A 20,045-nucleotide genomic window follows, 5' to 3' on the forward strand; every position below is an offset into this window, starting at 1 on the left:
CCCCAAGAGGCGGTGCAGCCTGGCAGAGAAGGGGAGTGGCCAGAGGAAGCTGGGGCCCCAGACCATGGGACATAAGGCAGGGGCCCTGACCGGGGCCTTGCTGGGCTGTGGCATGAACGCTGGCCCCAGGCTCCCCAGCGGCAGGTCCTGGCTTTCAGGAGCGGGCTCAGTTACCTTGCCTGCTCTGGGGGCCTGGGCTCCCAGCTGGCTCCCATCGGACACGCAGCTGAGCAGGACTGGGGCACAGGAGCCAGGTGTTGGGACTAAATCACAAACAAAATCATGTGGCTGACTGTGCTTATGATCTACGTCTTCTCAGCGACTCTCACTTCCTGGAGCCTTCGTGGCCCCCACTCTGGGCCGCCAAAGGGGAGGAGGAGCCACAGAGCTGTAGTCCGGACCCAGCTCTCCCAGCGCTGCCTCCCTGCTCCAATTTCCTCTCTTGTGGCAGCCAGAAACTTCCTGTCCTCTCCGGCTGTCTGAGCAGCTTCCTCATTTATCTCTCGACATCTTGCAGCAGGTGTCTGGACTGCTTCTGTTCTTAGAAACTCAGACAGGCTGGGAGCAAGCAGAGAGCCTCTGGGGTTGCTCAAAGATGTGCCACGGAAGGAAAGGCTGCTTGGCTTGGTGGGGCCCAGCTAGGTTCTGGGGGAGCCAGTGGAGGGAGGCCACCATTTTCCAGAACTAGGTCTGACTGCTCTGCTTCTTCCTCCAACCTCCCCCACACAAAGGCCTTCTCTTTGTAGATAACAGAGTCTGGCTCCTTAGGTAGAGTGGCCAGAAAAGTACAGAAAGCCCTGTTCAATTTGAATTTCAGATCAACAAGAAACACTTTTTTTTTTTTTTAGTATAAGTTCCTTCTCAAATATTGTACGGAATAGACACATACTAAAGAATTATTTGTTGTTGATCTGAAAGTCACAGTTAACTGAGCATCCTGTGTTTTTATTTGCTCAATCTGGCAACCTGATCTTAACATGGCTCGGGTTTCAAAGTTCAAATCAGATTTCCCAGAAAGGAAAGAGGGGAGAAGAGAGAACAAAAGTGAAGAGAAAAAAAGAAGAAAAAGCTGGTGAAGAGAGCATGCCTGTGACTCAACAGCTGCCCCTCCACAGGGTCTGAGGGTGGAGGGACCAACCACAGTGAGCCCTGAGATGGGTGCCCCCAGACAGACAGCCAGGCTGGGAGGGGGCACCTGAGTCCAATCCTGGCTTAGCCACCAACTGCCTGTAGGTCACCCTGGACTGGGACAGGGCCTCCCTGGGCTCCCAGGCTGGTGTCTGTGGCCTCGAGCACCCATTTATTCATTGCATTTGCCCTGAGGAACATCTCTGTGTGTCAGACTCAGGCCTGGGAGAGGAGCAGCTGGCCAGCACTGAGCATGTGCTGGACACAGACATGAAAACGGATCCCCATGATCCAGGGAGATAGAATTTCCTTTTCCCTCCTTCAGATGGAGAGTTACTCAGATCCCACTTTTTTTTTGTTTGTTTTTTGCTTTTGTCCTTCCAGTGACCAAATGTGTGAGGGTTTTCCCACACTGAGCAATTTTCGGATACCAGCTGAGTAGGTCCACAATTCTACTCAATTTTACTCAATGCTATCTGCCTGGAGTCAGTATCAGATGCCACAGGTTAAGGGCTCAATCCCACAAGACTGATCCCACTTTGGATGTCAATCCTAGTCCAGGTTGTCACCTGTGCTTCTGAAGGAGCGGCTATAAATTGGAGGTTTCCACGACCCCCTCCTTGGGTTCAATCATTTGCTAGAGTGGCTCACAGAACTCAGGTTCACAGTTTGCTTACTAGATTTCCAGCTTATTACAAAGGATGACAGTCAGATGAAGAGGTACATAGGGCCAGGTCCAGAAGTGTCCAGAGTATGGGGACTTCAGTCCCGGTGGAGTCTGAGGTGTCCCACCCTCCTGGCACGTGAATGCATTCTTGTCCACCCACATGGAAGCTCTCTGAACCTGTGCGTTAGGGAGTTTTATGAAGGTTTCATTAGGTAGGCAAGACTGATTAAATCACTGGCAATTGGTGAGTAATCAAATGTGGCCCCCTTTCTCCTCCTCAGAGTTCAGTGGGTGGGGCTGAAAGCTCTAACCAGAGGTTGGTTCACCTGGCAACCACCCCCATTCCTTAAGGGTGGGCCAAAAGTCACCTCATTAACATAAACTCAGGTGTGTTTGAAGGGCTTGTTATGAATAACAAAAGACATCTTTGTTGCTCTTAGCACTTAGGAAATCTCCAGGGCTTCAGGATCTGGTACCAGGAACACAGGTCAAGACCAAAATGTGATACTTCTAGGTTTAACTTCTTGAAAAACCACCATTTTTTTTTTCCTTTTTAAATACCTGATCAGATTTTAGAATGGATGCCCTCTAATCTCCCTCCCATTTATTTGTGGGATTTGTTTTTGTTTTTTGTTTGTTTTGTGGGGGAGGTAATTAGGTTTATCTATTTATTTTATTGGAGGTCCTGGGTTCAAGCCCCAGGACCTTGTGCATGCTAGGCAAGCACTCTGCCACTGAGCTATAACATCCCTGCTCCTGCAACACTTCTGCTCCTTGCTTGGCTGACTCCTACTGACCATTAAGGACTCAACTTCATCCTTGTCGCCTCCCTGGCAGACCGCAGCCCTGGTTCCCACACCTTGTTCATTTCCTTCCCAGCTCTGGTCTTCCTTTGTAGTCACATGTTGGCTGTTTACTTGCTTCTTGTCCATCAGAAGCAGGATGTAGGGGCTCTTGGCAAAGTGCATGGCAGGTTCTTCGTGAGTGCTTGTTTAATGACTAAGCCAGTGTATTGACTCTTCAATGGGCTTATGGCCTTTCAGGAAGACATTTTCTCGTCACCTCTGCCTCCTGGCCCTACAAGCCAACCCAAGAGGCTCACAAATCTACTGAAGACACAGCAGGCAACTCCCCCAGCCTCTGGAGCCCCTGCCCGTAGTCCAGATTCACTTTAAACCATTCTTTTTGTTGAGATCTGGGGAACCCTGGGATCCGGGGAACCAGGTGCTTAGGCCCTGAGGATGTCCGAGGTCCTAGAGAAGAGGAAGTCCCTCAGGTAACAAGGCAAGTATGTGAGCCTGCCCAGAGCCCTGGAATATCTCCTCTGGTAGGAGGTGGGGCAGCAGCAAAGGAGAGAAAGAAAAGGAAACAGAAACAAAGGGAGCAGCTGCAGGGCTGGCTGAGGGCAGAGCAGGGCGAACTCTTGGGGAAGGACAAAGTGTCAGAGACCAAAAAAATTAGAAAAAACAGTAAAATAAATGAGGCTTCAACAACCTACTGAATGGGAGAAAATATTTGCAAATCATATAGCTGATAAGAGGTTAATACCCAAAATATATAAAGAACTCACACAACTCAATAGCAAAAAACAAACAATCAGTTTAAAAAATGGGCAGAGGAGCTCAAAAGTCATTTTCCCAAAGAATATGTACAGATGGCCCACAGGCACATGAAGAGGTGCGCAACTCGCTGATCATCAGGGAAATGCAAATCAAAACCACAGTGAGATAGCACCTCACACCTGTTAGAAAGGCTGTTATCAAAAAGACAACAAATAACAAATGCTGGCAAGGATGTGGAGAAAAGGGAACTCTCGTGCATTGTTGGTGGGAATGTAAATTAGCGTAGCCTCTATGGAAAACAGCATGGAGGTACCTAAAAATTAAAAATGGAACTACAGTGCGATCCAGCAATTCCAATTCTGGGTATTTATCTAAAGGGAAAAAAACAGTAACTTGAAAGATACCTGCACCCCTGTGTTCACTACAACACTATTTACAAGAGTCATGACACTGAAGCCACCTAAGTGTCCATTAATGGATGAATGGATAAAGATGTGGTGCATATACACAATGGCATATCACTCAGAAAAGAATGAAATCTTGCCGTTTGCCTCAGTGTGGATGGACCTAGAGGTATTACGCTAAGCGAAATAAGTCAGACAGGGAAAGACAAATAGCACATGATTTCACTTATATGGCATCTAAAAGAAGAACAAACAAACCGACAAAAAAAAGCCTTATAGCTACAGAGGACAGACTGGTGGTTGTCAGAGGCAGGGGGTGGAGGATGAGCAAATTGGATGAAGGTGGTCCAAAGGTACAAACTCCCAGTTATAAAATACATAAGCAACGGGGATGTAACGTACACCATGGAGGTGGGGGACCAAAAAACAAAAAATGAGGTTTCAAGAGGAACAGCAGATTTCCTGAGCAAGGAAGGCTAGTATCTCAGACTTCAGATCATGACGTCCAGAAGGCGACAGAGAAGAAAAGGACATTCTTTTTGCTGAGGGACATTTAGGAGATATTAGGAGCTGGTGTTCAATAAGCTCCTTTACAAGGGACAATAGCACATTGTATGACGTTTTCTAAGAGCACCTGCTGCACTGGGACCGCCCGGGGAGAAGGTACAGAGAGAGGACCTGTCCGCTGGACCACAGAGCGGGGCAGACTCTTGTCAAGCCAAAGCAAGGGGAAGGGCCAGCCAGGCTGAAGGCCTGGGCAGAGGCGTGGAGGTCTGAGAGGCTCTAGAATGTTCTGAGAACAGTGAGGACATGCTTGGCTGGAGCCCAAGGCATACTGGGAGACACAGAAGGAGCAGTTGCTGGGGGCCGGGCTTCAGATGTGGGAGTGAGGCCCAAGGACTTCCTCCCGGGGCAGCGCAGGCCAGCAGAGCTGTGCGCCAGCAGGGATGGGCGTGTTCAGGGCTGCAGCCGAGGACAGCCCTCTGTGCGGCCCTTCCTCAGGTGCCAACCTCAACATCTGAGCCCAGCACTGTGCTAGAATTAGGGTCTGCAACACCTCTAATGAAGAGTGTTAAAAATATGTGTGAGCATAAGCGTTTGTGTGTGTCCCTCTTGTCCTTCCAGCTGTGACCTCCTGTTAATGTCCCTCTCCTCTGGACTAACTGTAGTATCTTAGCAACCTTTCTGGGCAAATCTTGAACTGGCTGGTATCCATTTTTTTTTTTTTTTTTTTTTTTTTTTTTCCGAATGTACCTCTGTTGCTCTTCAAACAAGGAGGAAAGCGGAAGAGAACGCCTCCCTTCGGAGGTCACCCACTGCTTTTCCACCCCTGGCCACGCCGGAGCTTGAGCAGCAGCTACATGCGGGGACACCCCCCGCCCCGGGGCAGTGCTCCGAGTTAGGCAGCCCTCGCCTGGAACCCTGGCTTGGTGCTCAATTTTTTCTCATTGTGTAACCCCAGATACAGCCCTTGATCTTTCTGAACCTTAAATTCTTCATCTGTAAGAGGAAGAAAGAATATTTACTTTGCGGGCTGTGAGGATTAACAGTGCACACTAAAGGTCTTACCCAGCGGTCCTGACATTGTAGACAGTTCGTCTACAGTAGTTATCTCCCTGTTCTGGGCACAGGGGTAAGCAAGGCGGAGTGTTTCGGTACCCCTTGTAGCAGCCTCCTCCCGCACCCCCTGTCTATCCTGGCCTCCTTTCCCTGCATCTTATGTGGGCTGTTTCAGGGACACTGAGATTGAAACGTCAGGCTTCTGGAGTCCAGACAGTTGACCAGAAATCAAGCAAGTGGGCTTTAATGGTGGAAAACAGGCAGAGGCGCCTGTCACGGTTCCCCATAGATGGATTCTAGGGGTGCGGTAGGTGGAGGGGGCAAGTTTACTGGAATTACTATGAAGGAGGATGTGGAGTTAAAAGGCTCATTTTCTGCTCCTTGTGGAGAGGAGTGTAGTGATAACATGATTTTTTTTTTAATAAAGGAGATGAAATTTAAAAATTATGAGGTGGAGGGTCTTTGCTTTAGACTGGGTGGTCTGGAGGGGCCTTTGAGGAGGGGTCATTGCAGTGACATTTTGGTGACAGGTAAAACAGGAAGGTGCTGCCACGTGAGTTGGGAAGGAGGGAAGGCCGTGCTGAGGAAATGAAAGAGGACCCCCAGCACCACGTGACAGAAGGGCCCAGGGGATGAAATCGGGGAGCACGGGGCAGAGGCCAGATCATGTAGAGTCTTGGGGTCCTGTTTTCAGCCACACCTCAACTTGTACCACATTTCCACTTCTGCATCCTACAACCTCGATCGCCCAGAAACGTCACCGACAAGAGCTGCCAGTCCTGAAACCACCAGCCTCAGTTTCCCCATTAAAAAATCCTTAATATAATTTTCCCAAAGAGCCTTCATCTTTCATCTCACCATGACAGGAGGATTAAAAGAGGCCTTACCATCCATCTCCGCCTTTCCTTTCTCCTTCTCTACCAGGGCCAGTGGGAGGGAGGAGACCCTGGACCTTGGAGGTCACCAGATGACCCTTCATAAAGCTTTGGCTCCTTATAAAAAAGATATCTGGAGGGGTTGTTGTGAAGACCCTGCCAGGACAGCTCAGAATCACCCTCCTCTTTTTAGCAGAAGGGAGGCAGCTGGGCAGGTGAGGGAGGCTGGCTGCAGGTGAGCAGGTGCAGGAGAGCTGCCGCCGCTCCTTGCCTCCCGCCCCACCCTCTCTTTGTCCCTGCTCTGACTATTGCTTTATTACTGTTTTCAGTCAGATATAATTCCAGCATTTTCTATAATCTCGATCTTTTGATTGATACCAGATTTCTATACAAAGATTTGTATATAAAATGATTATGTACCCACCAGAATACATTCCCCAGCAATTAGAACGTTTAAGATGCAGCTCCTAACATTCCTTCTGCACATTCCTCATTTATTACTTTTGCAAGCGTTTTGCGATTTTTTTTTTTTTGGTGCATGTGTTTACAAATCCAATAACAATTCTCATTTAGAGTTGCAAAACACGAAGCCAATTTTGAACTCAGACAGATGGCAGCTAAATGAAGTTTAATTAAAGAATGAGGGCTTTGAATCAAATCACTTTAAAAAGTACAGTACACTGAGATTCTGGAGAGGTTGCATAAACAGCATCTGGGCTGTTCTGCAGAAAGCAGGGCCTGTTGGGGAGGACATACTTGGTAAGACATCCCCAGCGGATCAGGGGCTGGGCGGGCGCCCTGTGGGCAAAGCGAGCAGGCGCGGGGTGGAGGGTGGTGGTTAGCTGCCCCCAAGCACATCTTGTACTTTGCAAAGCCTAGAGCTCCCGGGAACAAGAGGGAAAAAGGACATAGGCCATCTTCTGGTTCAAAGGCTCTTACTTAGGAGGGGGTGTCCCCCTTATGCATTTACAGAATAAGGTCGGGAACCAAGGCGGGAGGGGTTGCTGCACCCACCCACCTATTTGCACGCGTCCGTCGGAAAGATGACAAATGCAGAGGCTCTGCAGACCGCAGAGCATCGGGGCTCCCTAGCCCTTCCCCGGAGCCCCCCGCCTCTCCGCGCAGCCGCCGGCGGGCACCTTCGCGCACGCGGAGCCGGCTGAGCTACCCCGCCCGCCCCGCCCGGGCAGGAGCCGCTTCCGGCTCTGGCAGCAGCTCGGAGCGCGGGGGCGGGGACGGCCCGGGCCGGTCTAGACAACCGAGAGGCGCCAGCCGGCCGCCGGGCGAGCAGCGGGGGCGGCAGGTGGGCAAAGGCCCCAGGCCGGCCTCCAGGAGGCCGGTGCCTAGGCTGCAGCCCCTCACTGCCCGGTGGCTGCCGTGGGGAAGAAAGGGGACAGATAGATGGAAAGAGAGGCAGAGGAGGGGGACAGACCGGGAGGGCGAGAAGTTTGCACTCAGTGCTGCGGGGGAGGGGAAGCAGTGGGCGTTTTTAATCCAAGGAGAAACAGGATTAGATGGGGGAAGGCTGGGTGCCAGGAAAGTGGGGCAAAGTGGCAGCTGCAACGCTGTCCTTGAACTCCTTGGCGGTTTATGCTTTGAGGGCGGGGGTCAATATGGGGGGGTCGCCGCTCCTTGATCCTGGAAATTAAAGGCCAGCTGGGCCCAGGGCCTGTGATCTGAGGATGGAGTGGAGGGCCCTGGTAGGTCCTGGGGCCACTGGGATGTGGTAGGGAGGTGGTGGTACCAGCAGAGAGGGGAAGAGTTTGGGTGCGGCCTGCCAAGCTTGTGGTTTCTGGCTTCTTGCATCTTTCCAGGAGGAAGCAGAGTCTGGAAGACTGGTACAGGGCCTTCCCTCACAGCTTTGGGCACCAGGCTGCCCCAGAGGGCTGGCAGAATCTCTTGGACTATTTGGATCGTGTACTTAGTTGACCCAGGACTCAGTTCCTCCAAGCCTACTGCGCCTTGGCTGGACCCTGCGGTCACCCTGACCACTCCACGCCCCAGCACTGGCGTCCAATTGACCTCCAAGTCCTGTTGGCTGACCTCCTTGTTACTCTCCACCTGGCCTAAACCACTGCCAGTCCTGGTTGGAACAGCTGCAGGCACCTCCCATGTGGCCTCCAGCTTCTCCTCTCCTCTGGTGTTTACTCTCTGCAGGAAGGCAGACCTTTCCAAAATGCAGATCTGGTCTTGGTTCTCCCCTGGTACTCTGTGCTGTGATTCTCACCACCATCCTCCATCACCTTTGCCCAACCCACAAGGTCTTCCACCAGGGCCAGTGAGAAAAAGAATGCAAAGAGGCCCCAGGGTGCAAGCCTGGGCCGGCAGAAGCCAGGCAACCCCCTTCACCCCTTCATTGCAGCACCACATGCAGGACAGCTTGCTGATGCCCTCACCTACCTCTCCATCCCACCTCCCGTCACTCTCCTCACACCCTCTGCTCCAGCGACCCCTTTTTTCTGGAAAGCCCAAGTACTTAGTCCAGCCCCCGTGCCCTTTGCACTTGCAGCCTTACCCCTAGAACACCACCCTGCCCCGTTGTCCCGCCAGCTCCTAACATGTTCAGGTCTCAGCTTCAAGGACCATTTCCTGCAGTACTTTCTTCCTTTTTTTTAATTAAAGTTCACCTTTATTTTGAAAAAACTGCTCTATCTTCTTTTTTCAATGGAGGTGCTGGGGAATGAACCCAGGACCTTGTGCGTGCTAAGCAGGCACTCTGCCACTGAGCTATACCCTCTCCCTTTCAAGGACTGTTCCCTGATTCTGTACTGGGAAAGTCGCCCTGCCTTGTGCTTCCTGGGCACCGTGCCCTTCCCTGTCAGGATGCTCGGCCCACACACCCTGGGACTGAATGAGCGGCCACCATGTGCCCGGCCAGGACGATTACCAGGCCCTTTTGACTTTCTTTCTGCCTCTGGTCTCTTCCCTTCCTTCACCTTTCTACCTGCCACCAAAGTGGTCTTTCTCAGACGCAGCTGTGACCAGCCACTCTGCTGCTTAAATACCTCAGTTCTATTCACCCCTTCCCTCCAGGCCCAACCCAGAGCTCTGCTCTAAGATGCCTTCCCTCCAGTTACGGAGATTCCATACTTGATTTACACTTGACTTTGACTTCACCTGAGTTATTGTTGAGGCCAAGACAAGATGGCCCCCTCCCACACCACATGCTCCCAGAGGCCAGGGGGTCGTCCAGGCACGTCACCGTCCCTGGTTCCTCATCCTGAGGTCTCATGGCCCCAGCAGCAGAAAAACGTGTGAGGTCTGTACCCAGGGCCCAGTGGTCACGGACACCGCTTCTGCTTTGGCAAGGAAGGAAGCCTTGGCAGGCCACCTGGGTGGGTTTCCTGACTTCATTCCAGTGACAGCTAATGCCACAAATGAGAACAAGGAGAACAAGTGACAGTTAAGAACAAAGGCAATGCTTTTTTTTTTTTTTTTTTTACTTATTTAAAAAGGCCTTGGTGGCAGGAATATAGTGTAAAAATCATTGGAAAAACTAAAAGGCATCGATACATATCCGAATATACACTTTGTACATAAATTACATTTCCTTTAGTCTTTCTGAGTGAGGTCCTGCTTCAGCACTGAGGTCTAGTAGTTCAGAGGTCCCGGGAGCTGCACGTTCAGGCCGGCATAGTCCACCATGTACATTGGCCACTGCTAGAGAGAGGGGGACAGACAGTCCGGGTTAGGGCTCCAGGCGACGCGGAGAGACCACCAGAACACAGCTCTGCTTTCTGAAGGGCTTCCTCAGATTCTATTTATTTTAAGGCTGTGGAAGGCCCAGAGAGGGGATGTGCCCTCCATGGTCATGCAGTTCACCAGCGGCCTTGGGGCCTGGGCTGGAGCCTTCTGACCTGTTACCCCCGTGTCCTAGGGGCTAACCATGTGGGCCAGACATGGGGGCTGGAGGGAACTGGGGATTGGCTTAGAACAGGCGCTCACTCCCATAATCCCAGCCCCCTCTAGGCCTCATGTTCCAAAGAAGCTGCCATGTCTCTGGGCAGCGGGAGAAGCTAGTGACGCTCTGTGAGCACCCAGGCAGGGATAAAGGCAAAGTGTGAGCTTCAGAGTCTTCCAGGAAGGGGTCCAAGGATAAAGGAATCCTAAAATCATTTTCAACTGTGTTCCGATATTTTCCCCATTTGGACTTGGGATTTCAAAGCTAATATTTTGAGATTGGAAAGACCCCTCAAGTGTGTGCCCTTAATGAGGTCTTCCTCCTGGGTGGGAGAGAAAAAACCAGCCTCGTGGGAGAACAGGTGGAGCTTGGGAGGTGGGGTCTCCATCCACCACTGGCCAGCAGAGTCAGGTGGCCTCCGACCCTCGTTTTTCTTGCCTTCATACTGCGAGTAACACCCACATCTCACAGGGTTGTGGCTTACAGCATGTGATGTGAGCACAGAGATTAGTCTAGCATTGGTCTGCTCCAGGAACCTGGGAGTCACAGGGGGCCCTGCCGGGTTGGGTAGTCAGGTGCCCTCCCTCTCAGGCCCCAGCTGGCCCATCTGCACGGCGAGGATGTAAGCTCCCTCCCCGGGTGCCTGTGAGCATCCGATGAGGGGAGAGGAGGTGGACCATCACATAGGTAGGGCAGGCAGATGTGTGTGCAGACCACACTCAGTGCCCAGCGTCCCCCTGCACCCCAGACCCATGTCCCAGGATAGATGACCCTGCCCGCGTGCCGGGTGAAGGCCAGAGTCAGGTCCAGGTCTGTGCAACTTTACCACGAGTGAGATCTGGTTGGTGGATGCCACTGACTCCGGGTTAGAGGAGGAGGAAGAGGAAGACGAGGAGGAAGAGGAGACGGAGTTCCCTTCGGAGACCCGCTTTCTCTTGCGCTTGGGAATGCTGCTGTCTTTGGCTGGTGGGAGAAAGGGCTGCTGACGCTGGATGCTGGGGCCATTGGGTCTCGGCCTCCCGACCCCCCCAGAGAAGGCCTTTGTTCTCAGGTTTGAAGTCCCCTTCTCAGCACTCAAGGCTCTCGACCCACCAGCAGCTGAGGCCTGTCTCTCCAGCCTCCTTCCCTAACCAGGCCCCATGCCCCGCTCACCCAGCCTCCTGCTCCCGCTTACCTGTCTGCTCTGCTAACACTACAGCCTCTCCCCGCCAGGAGGCTCGGCTCGGGCCCGGGGTCTCCTTATACCCTCTCCACACCATCCAGCCTGCGGGGCCCAGGCCGCCCCAGAACTCCTAGACTCGGAGCTGCAGGGCCTTGGGCCTTGGGGAGAGTCACTTAATGGCCCTGTGCCTTCATTTCATCACAAGTAAAATGTGAGTAAGGTCCTGCGGGATTGCTGGGATGGTCCCATGAGATACTGCACCCGGCCCCCAGGAAATACTCAGAAACTGAGAACTAGTACCGTATTGCGGCTACTCTTAGCACGGATGTGTGATGACCCAGACCTGACAGATGACGGGTCACAGGTACTAGGGGACAAGTCATGTCCCAATGGAAAGAAACCCTGGTTTAGAGCCAGAAGTCCTAAGTTCAAGCTGCTGCCACTTACTTGTGTGGGACCCTGGGAAATGGCTTAACCTCTCTGAGCCAAAAGGGGGAACCTCTGTGATGTGAGACTCCAAGGTGATTATGTGTATGAAAGAGCCCAGGACCAAGCCCGGCACAGAGCAGGACTCAGCAGGTGTTGTGCTGCTGCTGAATTAAACTGATGTGAATAAATAAGACTTACAAAAAGATTTGCGACTGTCTGCTACATAAGGGGTTTGGGGCTTGACTGAGCGAAGGGACGGGTGACTGAGCAGAAACCTGACACAGCACCCGGAAGGGTCTTAATGACACAGAGTGAAGGCAGGCTGGCCCAGGGACAACTGTTTGTTTAGTTGGTGAAGAAAAACCAGAGCCTGGGGTCTGTGATGTGGTATAAATAGATCCTGGGAAATAGAAGACTCTGAAGCCAGGAAGGAGGGATTTTTGTGGGGGCTTCACATGCAAAAGGAGTCAGAGGTGCTGGCTCAGGGCTGTGGCCACCCTGGGGTCACGGTAAGACCTCAAAGATGGCCATGGTGTAGGAGTGGGGTGCGTGTAAGTGATGGTATCCAGTCCCTGATAATTTTTCCCAAACGCTCCTCCCTGAGGCCCCCATGTGCCCTTCTGTGTGTCTGCCTTTGACTTGGGAGCAGCTCCCAAACCCAGTCCCCTCCATACCCCGAGCGCCTAATGCCATGCCTTGCCATCAGCACACAAGATGTGGCGGCTTCTGGTTGGGCTGTGCCACCTCAAGCTGTGGAGTTCCAGGTAAACCTGGACCTATCTGGGGTTTGGGGGTCTCGGGTCTCAGGCCAGGGTGGGGCAGCCTTGCTGAATTCTGTCACTGTCCCCACTGAGCAGCCATGTTGGGGCCAGGAGTCCACGGTGGCCTGTGATTCGGATGGTCCTGACACCAGGCTCTGGGTGGCCACCAACTCACCCTGTGACCTTGGCAAGTCCCTTCCCCTCCCTGGGCCTCAGTTTCCCAGCTGCACAGTGAAGGGTGGGACTAGATCAGTGTTTCTTAATCAAAGGTGCACCTCCCAATCATAGGGGCCCACCCTTTCCAGTACTGTGGCATGTGTTCTTAGTCAGAATCACAGTCTACCAGGTTCCTGTGCCCTAAAATGTTCTAGAAGACCGGGGTCTGATGCAGGGGTTGCCCTACAAATGCAGGCAAAATCGAGGTGGGCCCAGCCAGTTTGACACAGCATCCGCCTGCCTCACCCCTGCTGGCCACATGTCACCCTCCCGCCTCTCCAAGTGGCTTCCACCATCCTACCTGACGTCCCCTCCTGCTGGTTCCTGCTTGTCCCTCATCCTCTCTAGCTGATCTGACACACTCAGCCATCTGAGGCAGGGCCCCTCTGAAGGGCCCCTGCAGGCTTCCTGGGGCCTTCTGGGGGTACTGGCCCTGCAGATGGAGGCTTCAGGTTCCCTCTGGAGGTACTGGTCTCGGTGGTCAGCCGCCTATTGCGTGCCACCTGGACTAGACCTATCCATAGACTCTGGTCCCCGAGAGGCAGAAGGGTGGTCTCTTTAGCCTCCAACTTACCTGGCACCTTGGTGTCGTTGCAGATTTCTGCAAAAGGTCTAAAAAAGAAAGAAATGAGGTCGCAGTCAGAAAATGAGGTTACCCTCCTCCTTCTCGCCTGCTCCCTGAATACGGGTGACATCTCTTGTTAGATGAGAGACTGCCATTAGCCAGGTAAAACCCGGATGAAAACGGTCAGCATCCCTGCCCAGAGCAGGCAGACAACTGCCAGTCTGGCGCTGCCAGTGCCTTGCCAGGCAGGTCGCCCCTCTGGGCCTGCTTTCATCTAGAAAGTGAGGATGTTGTCTGACCAAGTGATCAAAAGCGTGTACCTAGATTTATGTAAATGGATATTTGAGACAATAGTATTTTTAAGATATCTTTCACTTTTTATTATTTCACTTGCAGCATTATTATATGAACCATGCCCCCTAAAATTAGATGCAGCCTAAATGTCCACCAGTAGAGGACATTATGGTCCATTCTCAACAGTCATTAAAGGGAGTCCTCATGCACGCGGACAGTGGTCAAATACACACAGGACTGCCAGAGAGGGAACAGCAAGTTTTACTGTCTACAGATAAATACTGTTTGATCTGTTTCCTTTTTCAAAATGTGTATCTAATAGGCATCAAAAGGAAAGTGGAAATGCAGGTGGAAAACCCCAGAGTATCTTTGGTGCTTCTCTCTGGGAGGCAAGCCTACGTGGGGTGCGCATTCTCTCCTGTTTTTCTGGAAGTTACTTCAGGGGGTAGACTGTAGATGGGAAGGGAAGGAAGCCTCTCCTTTTCATTTGAGACCCTGCTGAATAACTTAATTTTTTTCAGACACATGCAAATATTATTTTAATGTTAAAACATCCAGTGTAAAATTGAAAAGAAAATACAGGTAGGGGAAAAAGTAAGAAAGAAATGCACCACCGGTGTTACGTCTGCATGAGAGGGTTATGAGTTATCTTCTTTTCTTCTACCTTTTGGTATTTCCCAAGTTTGCTGTGTATATTGTTTCTAAATCCAAAAATAATCAAATAAACTACTGTCTATTTTTAAAAAACACTGTAAGAATATTTGGTAAAATACGGACAGTAGTTATCTCTGGGTGGTGGGAATAAATGAATTACTGTTATTTTCTAAATAACAGTAAAATAGGTAAAAATGAACAATATTGTCAGAAAAAGTAAAATTTAATTAGAATTGAAAAAATAAACAAATACCCATGAATGTTGAGGCTGTGTGTTTCAGTTGAAAGGGGTTGGAATCAGGACACCTGGTGCTATAGACTGAATGCTTGTGTCCCCCCAAAATTCAGATGTTGAAACCTAATCCACAATGTGATGGTATTTGTTGGTGGGGCCTTTGGGAGGCGATTAGGTCAGGAGGGTGGTGCCCTCCTGAAGGGGATTCGTGCCCGTATGAAAGAGGCCTCAGGTTGCCCCCTAGTCCCTTCCACCCCGTGAGGACACAGCAAGAAGAGGGCCACCTGTGAGCCAGGAAGAGGGCCTCATCAGACACCAAGTCTGCTGGAGCCTTGATCTTGGACTTCCCAGTCCGTCTCCAGAACTGTCAGAAATAAACCTCTGTTATTTACATACCCGGTCTGTGGCCTTCTGTTCCAGGAGCCTGAACGGACTAAGATACCTGGGTCCAGGGGTCCGGCTGACCTACAGGGACTTACGCTGTCCCTTTCCTCACTCTGGGTCTCAGTTTCCCAATCTTTAAGGGGAGAGTGTTAAGCTAGCCCATGTCCTGGATTCTGTGCAAGGGAAAGGTCCCTCTCTCTCCTTTTCTCTCTGTCTCTCTCTCCAACTCCTGGCTGGGCCTGCTCTGGGCGTTCCCCCTTCCAATCCAAGCAGCACCCTCTCCCACGGCCCCGCCCACTCTGCCCACCCCAGTGCAGGTGCCAGGGGCACTCACTGGAGCTGGTTGATGATGACCATACGGACGTGCTCCCGGGCCTTCAGGATCTTCTCCAGCCGGTGTATGTCGTACGTGTTGGGGTTCCGGAAGGGGATGTCATCAGGGAGGCCTGTGACCTCGACGGCATCCGGGCTGTCCCGGATCAGTTTGTAAGGGACCAGCACAGGCCGGTTCAGGCCCAGCGCCTCACCTAGAGGGAACAGGGGGTCAGGGCAAGGGAAGATGTCCCATGTCAAAGCCAAGCTCTCTGGGGAAGGGCTGGGACCCAGCACAGCCCTGCTTAGTAGCCACCAGACCACAGAGAGTTTACAAGTCAACACACACACACCACTTTGTTTTTAAAATCCAATTAGTAAAACTAAAAATCCAATACCTAAAAAACCCCCCCAATAAAACCAGTATTTAACGCTGATAATGGAACAGGTATTTTCACACACACCTGGTGGAACGATTTAAGTGTGCACGCCTGGACCTGACAAATGAGGACCTGACGTCTGCTTAAAATCTACTCCTATTGTGTTAGAAAAAATAAAAAGTCTTTACTTAGGTATTGATGGAGGACATGACAGGATGTCTTAGATTTGTTTTAAAGTGCTACAGTGCTCACAGTGTGCCCGCAGAAATGGATGAAACAAGACTGGCAAAATGCAGGGAAGCACAGAAGCACAGAAGCTGGGTTTGGGTTACATGGTGGGTCACCGTGTCATTCTCTCTGCTTTTGTGTATGTTTGAAAACTGACTCCAAAATAAAAAGTGAAAAAGACACCGCAAACCACAAGCAGAGTCACTTCCCGTTACTCTCAAAAATGAAACCCCAACTCCTGGGGCCCAAGTCCTGGCTGGCCTGCCTCTCCCAGCTCTCGGGGAGCCTCCTCCGCCCGGCCTGCTGGCTCCCGCTCCTGGCCCTGCAGCCTTCTCCCTCCCCAGTCCCCAGACACTGAGCTGTTCCCTCCGCCTGGCAAGCTTCCCTCTCATGCTTGTCCCCTCCTGACATTCAATGTCCCTTCTTCCAAGGCGCTTTCTTGTTCACTGATCCAGACAGGCATGGCTACCCCCTTTCACCCCCACCACTCCTCACCACACTTCTCCATTTTCCTCTGTCACTCTCTGAAATTCCTTTTTTTTTTTTTTTTTTTTACTGTCTTCTACTACAATACAAAGTGGAGATAATACCACTAAATTCATCACAAATGAATGTATGTAGAGCACCTAGCACAGCCGGGCATGCAGTCATCTAGAAAGCGCTCCATCAGCAGTAACCTATCATCCACCGTGCCATCCTGGGTTCCGCCCTGGCACCTGGATGCCTTCAGCACGGCCTGGCACCGCTCACCCATTCCATGTCCACCTCCCTCTGCAGACTGAGCCCCCGATGGTGGGATCAGACTCCAGCCTCCAGAATCCTCAGGGCTGAGTGCATGTTGGACAGACAAGTGTCTGCATGAACAAGCACTTGGCCGTGGGCCATGGCCTCTGCCACACAGCCCAGCCCTAGAAGAGCAGAAATGCTGACCACCGTCTCTGCTGTGTGCACCACAGAGAGGGTTTTTTTCCCCTTTCTTGGACGGGGAGAATGAGGGATCAGCTCTCATCAGTCACGGGTAGGGCAACTATGTCCCCAGGGAGCGGGCAGGCCTGCTGGGGGCAAGTGGCGGCCAGGCTAGCTGCAAGGGGGGGCCCCAAGGAAGGCTGCCCCCCAGACCCTGCCCTCCCCCACCGGGCACTGACCGTATTTCTCGTTGAAGAGCTCCTTCACCTGCTCCCGGAGGATCACTTTCTCCCCTAGTCTGTTGGCATCATCTTCATCTACGAGAAGAAGACGGGGGGGGGGGGTGTGTGTGAGGGTCGGCACAGCTGGGCCACTGTACCTGCTCTGTCTCCCACGTAGTGTCCCAGACCCTCTCCTGCTGGCACAGTCTCTCCAGAGCCAGCCCACTCCACTTCTGGCTTCAGCTCTACCTGTACATCCATCCATCTATCCCACATTCTCTGAACAGCTTCCCCAGCACAGGACTCCATGTCAGGCATGGAGCACCCGAGGAGAGGGAGGTGAAGAGCCTCCTCCCAGGAACTCACAGCCTACCAGGGTGGGGGTGGCACCCAGTCACAGCGCCCAGCCAGAAGTTCCACAGGGGACACCTCCGAGGAGATGTGGAGCATGAACAGGGGTGCCTACCCCGTCTGTGCGAGTCTGAGGAGACCCTCTGGGAGAGCAGGATGCAACTGCGGTCTCTTGGAAGGCAGGAAGGGGTTTGTGACAGATGGGGTTGGGGAGGGAAAAGGCACCAGATGCAGCACTGGCCTGTATGTGGGCACTGAAGGGTGAAAGGTCATGGTATGCTGGACGTGGCTGTCAGATCCGGCTGCCTTGCGGACCAAGAGCACCCAGGCCTGTGACCAGGGAGACAGGCAAGTTTTGGGAATGCGGGGGCTGCTTCCTGCCCAGTGTCCAGGGCAGCCCTTCGTGGGCACCTCCTGCTTGGACCGTGAGCTCCCCTCACCCCTCTCCTTGGGAGAACAGCTGGGGTCAGTGGAGCCCCAGGTTCATGGCCTGGGCTGGGCTGGGGAGAGGGGAGAGGCGGGAAGTGGGAGGCCCAGGAGTGGATGGGATGGATAAGGGGTGGGTGGGGCAGGGCAGCCTGTGGGCTTGTGGCCTGGGTGCGGAGGGAGCTGGAGTTCCAGGAAGGGCCAGGGCACCCTCGCACAGTAACCACACTGGCTGGGCCTCTGGGGCGGGGGTGGGGAGTGGAGCTGGAGGCAGGCAGGGAGCCAGGGCCTGGGCGATGAGGGCAGAACAGACAGAATGGGTTTGTGGAGAAAAACAAACCCTCCTGTTTTAATCTGGAAAATCTCACAGAACTTGGTTCCATTTAGGAGGCCAACTGTGTCTCCCAGGCGGGGGCTCTGAGCCACTTCTAAGTCCACTGTCTGCTGTCTCCACTGGCACATCACACCCAGGCCAGGAGGCCCAGCCCTCCCCAGGCCCCACCACTGGGAGGAGCCTCCGTTCCCAGTCTGGGGGTCACCCCGCAGCCAGAGAGCTCCCCGCACTGCCTGCCGCCCCTCCTCTTTCACCCACTTCCCCATGGTCCCTTGTCTGGTCCCCTTCGTGCCCGCACTCCTGCCTCTGAAATCTAGATCTGCCATATCGTGGGGTTTCTGAATCTCTCCCTTCAACCACGGCCAACCAGCCACCTGGGTGCTTCATAAGACACCGCCCAGGTCAGGCATCCCAGATAATGTCCTCCTCCTGTGTCCCCACCTTGGGCACTGCTAAATGTCAGTGCACAGCCCATGAAAGCACATGGGAGGGACCCCAACCCAGCCGGGGATCAGGGAGGGCTTCCCAGAGGAGGCGACAGCCAGGCCGCCCCCAAATGCCCCATGGGACGAAGCCTCATCTGCATGCTGGGGCTCCAGGCATCCTGTGGGAGCTCAACATGTTAGTGGACGTGGAAAATTTCCCCTCTCCTACATCCTGCTTGATCTGCGGGGTGGGGGAAGCGCCCCCAAACCAAGCTGCAGCTGACAGGGAGAGGTGGCAGCATGGGGCAGCCAACAGGAAGAGCACATGGGTGGGCCCTAGCTAGCAAACTGTGGCAGCAATTAAATGTCAGGAAAGTGGGACCTGGGCTGCCTGAGGGATGCTGGGGGCACCCGTGGGAAGTGTCCTGAACGTGATGGGGGGCTGCGCACCCAGCACGCCCCACGTGCAGGCTGCCAGGCCCGGGACATGCGTCCTCCTGGTCCTCCAGGCTCTGCGTTGGGCCTTTGAGAGGATAATGTTTTTCCCTAGCAGCTCCTGGCTTCTCCCCCGCCTTTTTGTTTTTACTTAATTTGGAGGAAGGGAGTTCCACTTTTCTTAAAGTGCTAGTTTTTGAATGAAGTAGGCCAGGTTAGCCTCTGGTGTTCTCAGTGGAAACTGAAGGCTGCTCTTCAGGCCGTGAGGGCAAAGGAGTGACCCACTTTCCAGGAGATGAACCTGAACCCCAGGCGGAGCCCCCTGGCACCCCCCTAGCTCTGTCCCCAGCCCTCTGGCTCCACGTGGGGAGAAGGCAACGTGTCCATCTGAACACAGGCGAGTCAGGGCTCGGAGGTGCCCAGGACGGAGCCGGCCTCCCCTAACATGAATGGAAGCCACTGTCTACAGCTGGCCCCCGCGTCCCGGTTGGCCTCGATGTTGGGGAGGGAAGACATGCCCTCTGCTAGCCTGGCGGCCTAGTCAAGGGGGCCTCTTGGCAGGCGGTGGCTGGGTCATGAGACTCCTTCCAGACAGAGCCAGGCTCCTGCCACCACTGTCACACACCCACTGTCTGGAGAGGGGGTGGCCAGGCCTGTGGTCACTAGGGAGCTCCCCGAGGACGGCTGTGGGAGGTGGCTGTCCCAGTCTAGGATGGGGCAGGGCAGCCCAGGCATCCACCACCTCTGAGTCTGGTCTGCTCGTGGGCAAAACAAGGCTCAGGAAACCACCTCAGAAAACATGAGAACGTGGTAGTGGTTGGGGGACAATTATTCAGGCCTGTGGGGCCTTGGCCTTAAACCCAGTGGTCCTTCCCAGACTCCGGAGCTCAGCCCTGTTGCTGGGAGTTAAGACCACCCGCTCTGAAGCCTGTCTGGTTTCTCATCTTGGCTCTGGCATTAGCTTGTGACCTCGGGCAACCACCGAATCTCCTCGTTTGGAAAGTAGTGAGGACGACCACAGGGAGCTGCCGTGAGGACGAGGTGAGGACGCTGTGCCTGTGCCTGGCATGGCCTAAGGCCAGTTAGTTATTACTGTTCTTTTCTGGGGGACCTGCCTGAGCTTCTCTGAACCCAGGCTGGCTGTCAGGACACCAATGGCTGCAAACATTTCAGGTTCTCCATTTGGAAATGTCAAGGGTTCAGTGTGGAGTGTGGGTACCCTCAATGTAT

At 53.2% G+C, this 20,045-nt stretch overlaps 1 protein-coding gene across 6 annotated transcripts in view; it reads right to left on the minus strand.

Annotated features, from left to right (window-relative positions):
• Positions 1 to 9,619: 9,619 nt before the first annotated feature.
• Positions 9,620 to 20,045, minus strand: part of GTF2IRD1 (GTF2I repeat domain containing 1) — a 95,438-nt gene continuing 85,012 nt past the window's right edge. For all 6 annotated transcript variants that reach the window (XM_064478609.1, XM_064478610.1, XM_031432752.2 and 3 more), the window contains 5 exons: positions 16,863 to 16,940; positions 15,132 to 15,324; positions 13,240 to 13,277; positions 10,924 to 11,060; positions 9,620 to 9,856 (listed from right to left, as the gene is read on the minus strand). In XM_064478609.1, the coding sequence (XP_064334679.1) occupies positions 9,788 to 9,856; positions 10,924 to 11,060; positions 13,240 to 13,277; positions 15,132 to 15,324; positions 16,863 to 16,940 (515 nt within the window). In that variant the 3' untranslated portion in view covers positions 9,620 to 9,787. The remainder of the gene's footprint in view (positions 9,857 to 10,923; positions 11,061 to 13,239; positions 13,278 to 15,131; positions 15,325 to 16,862; positions 16,941 to 20,045) is intronic.

The sequence above is a fragment of the Camelus dromedarius genome, chromosome 24, assembly GCF_036321535.1.
Source record: "Camelus dromedarius isolate mCamDro1 chromosome 24, mCamDro1.pat, whole genome shotgun sequence".
NCBI classification, from domain to species: Eukaryota; Metazoa; Chordata; class Mammalia; order Artiodactyla; family Camelidae; genus Camelus; species Camelus dromedarius.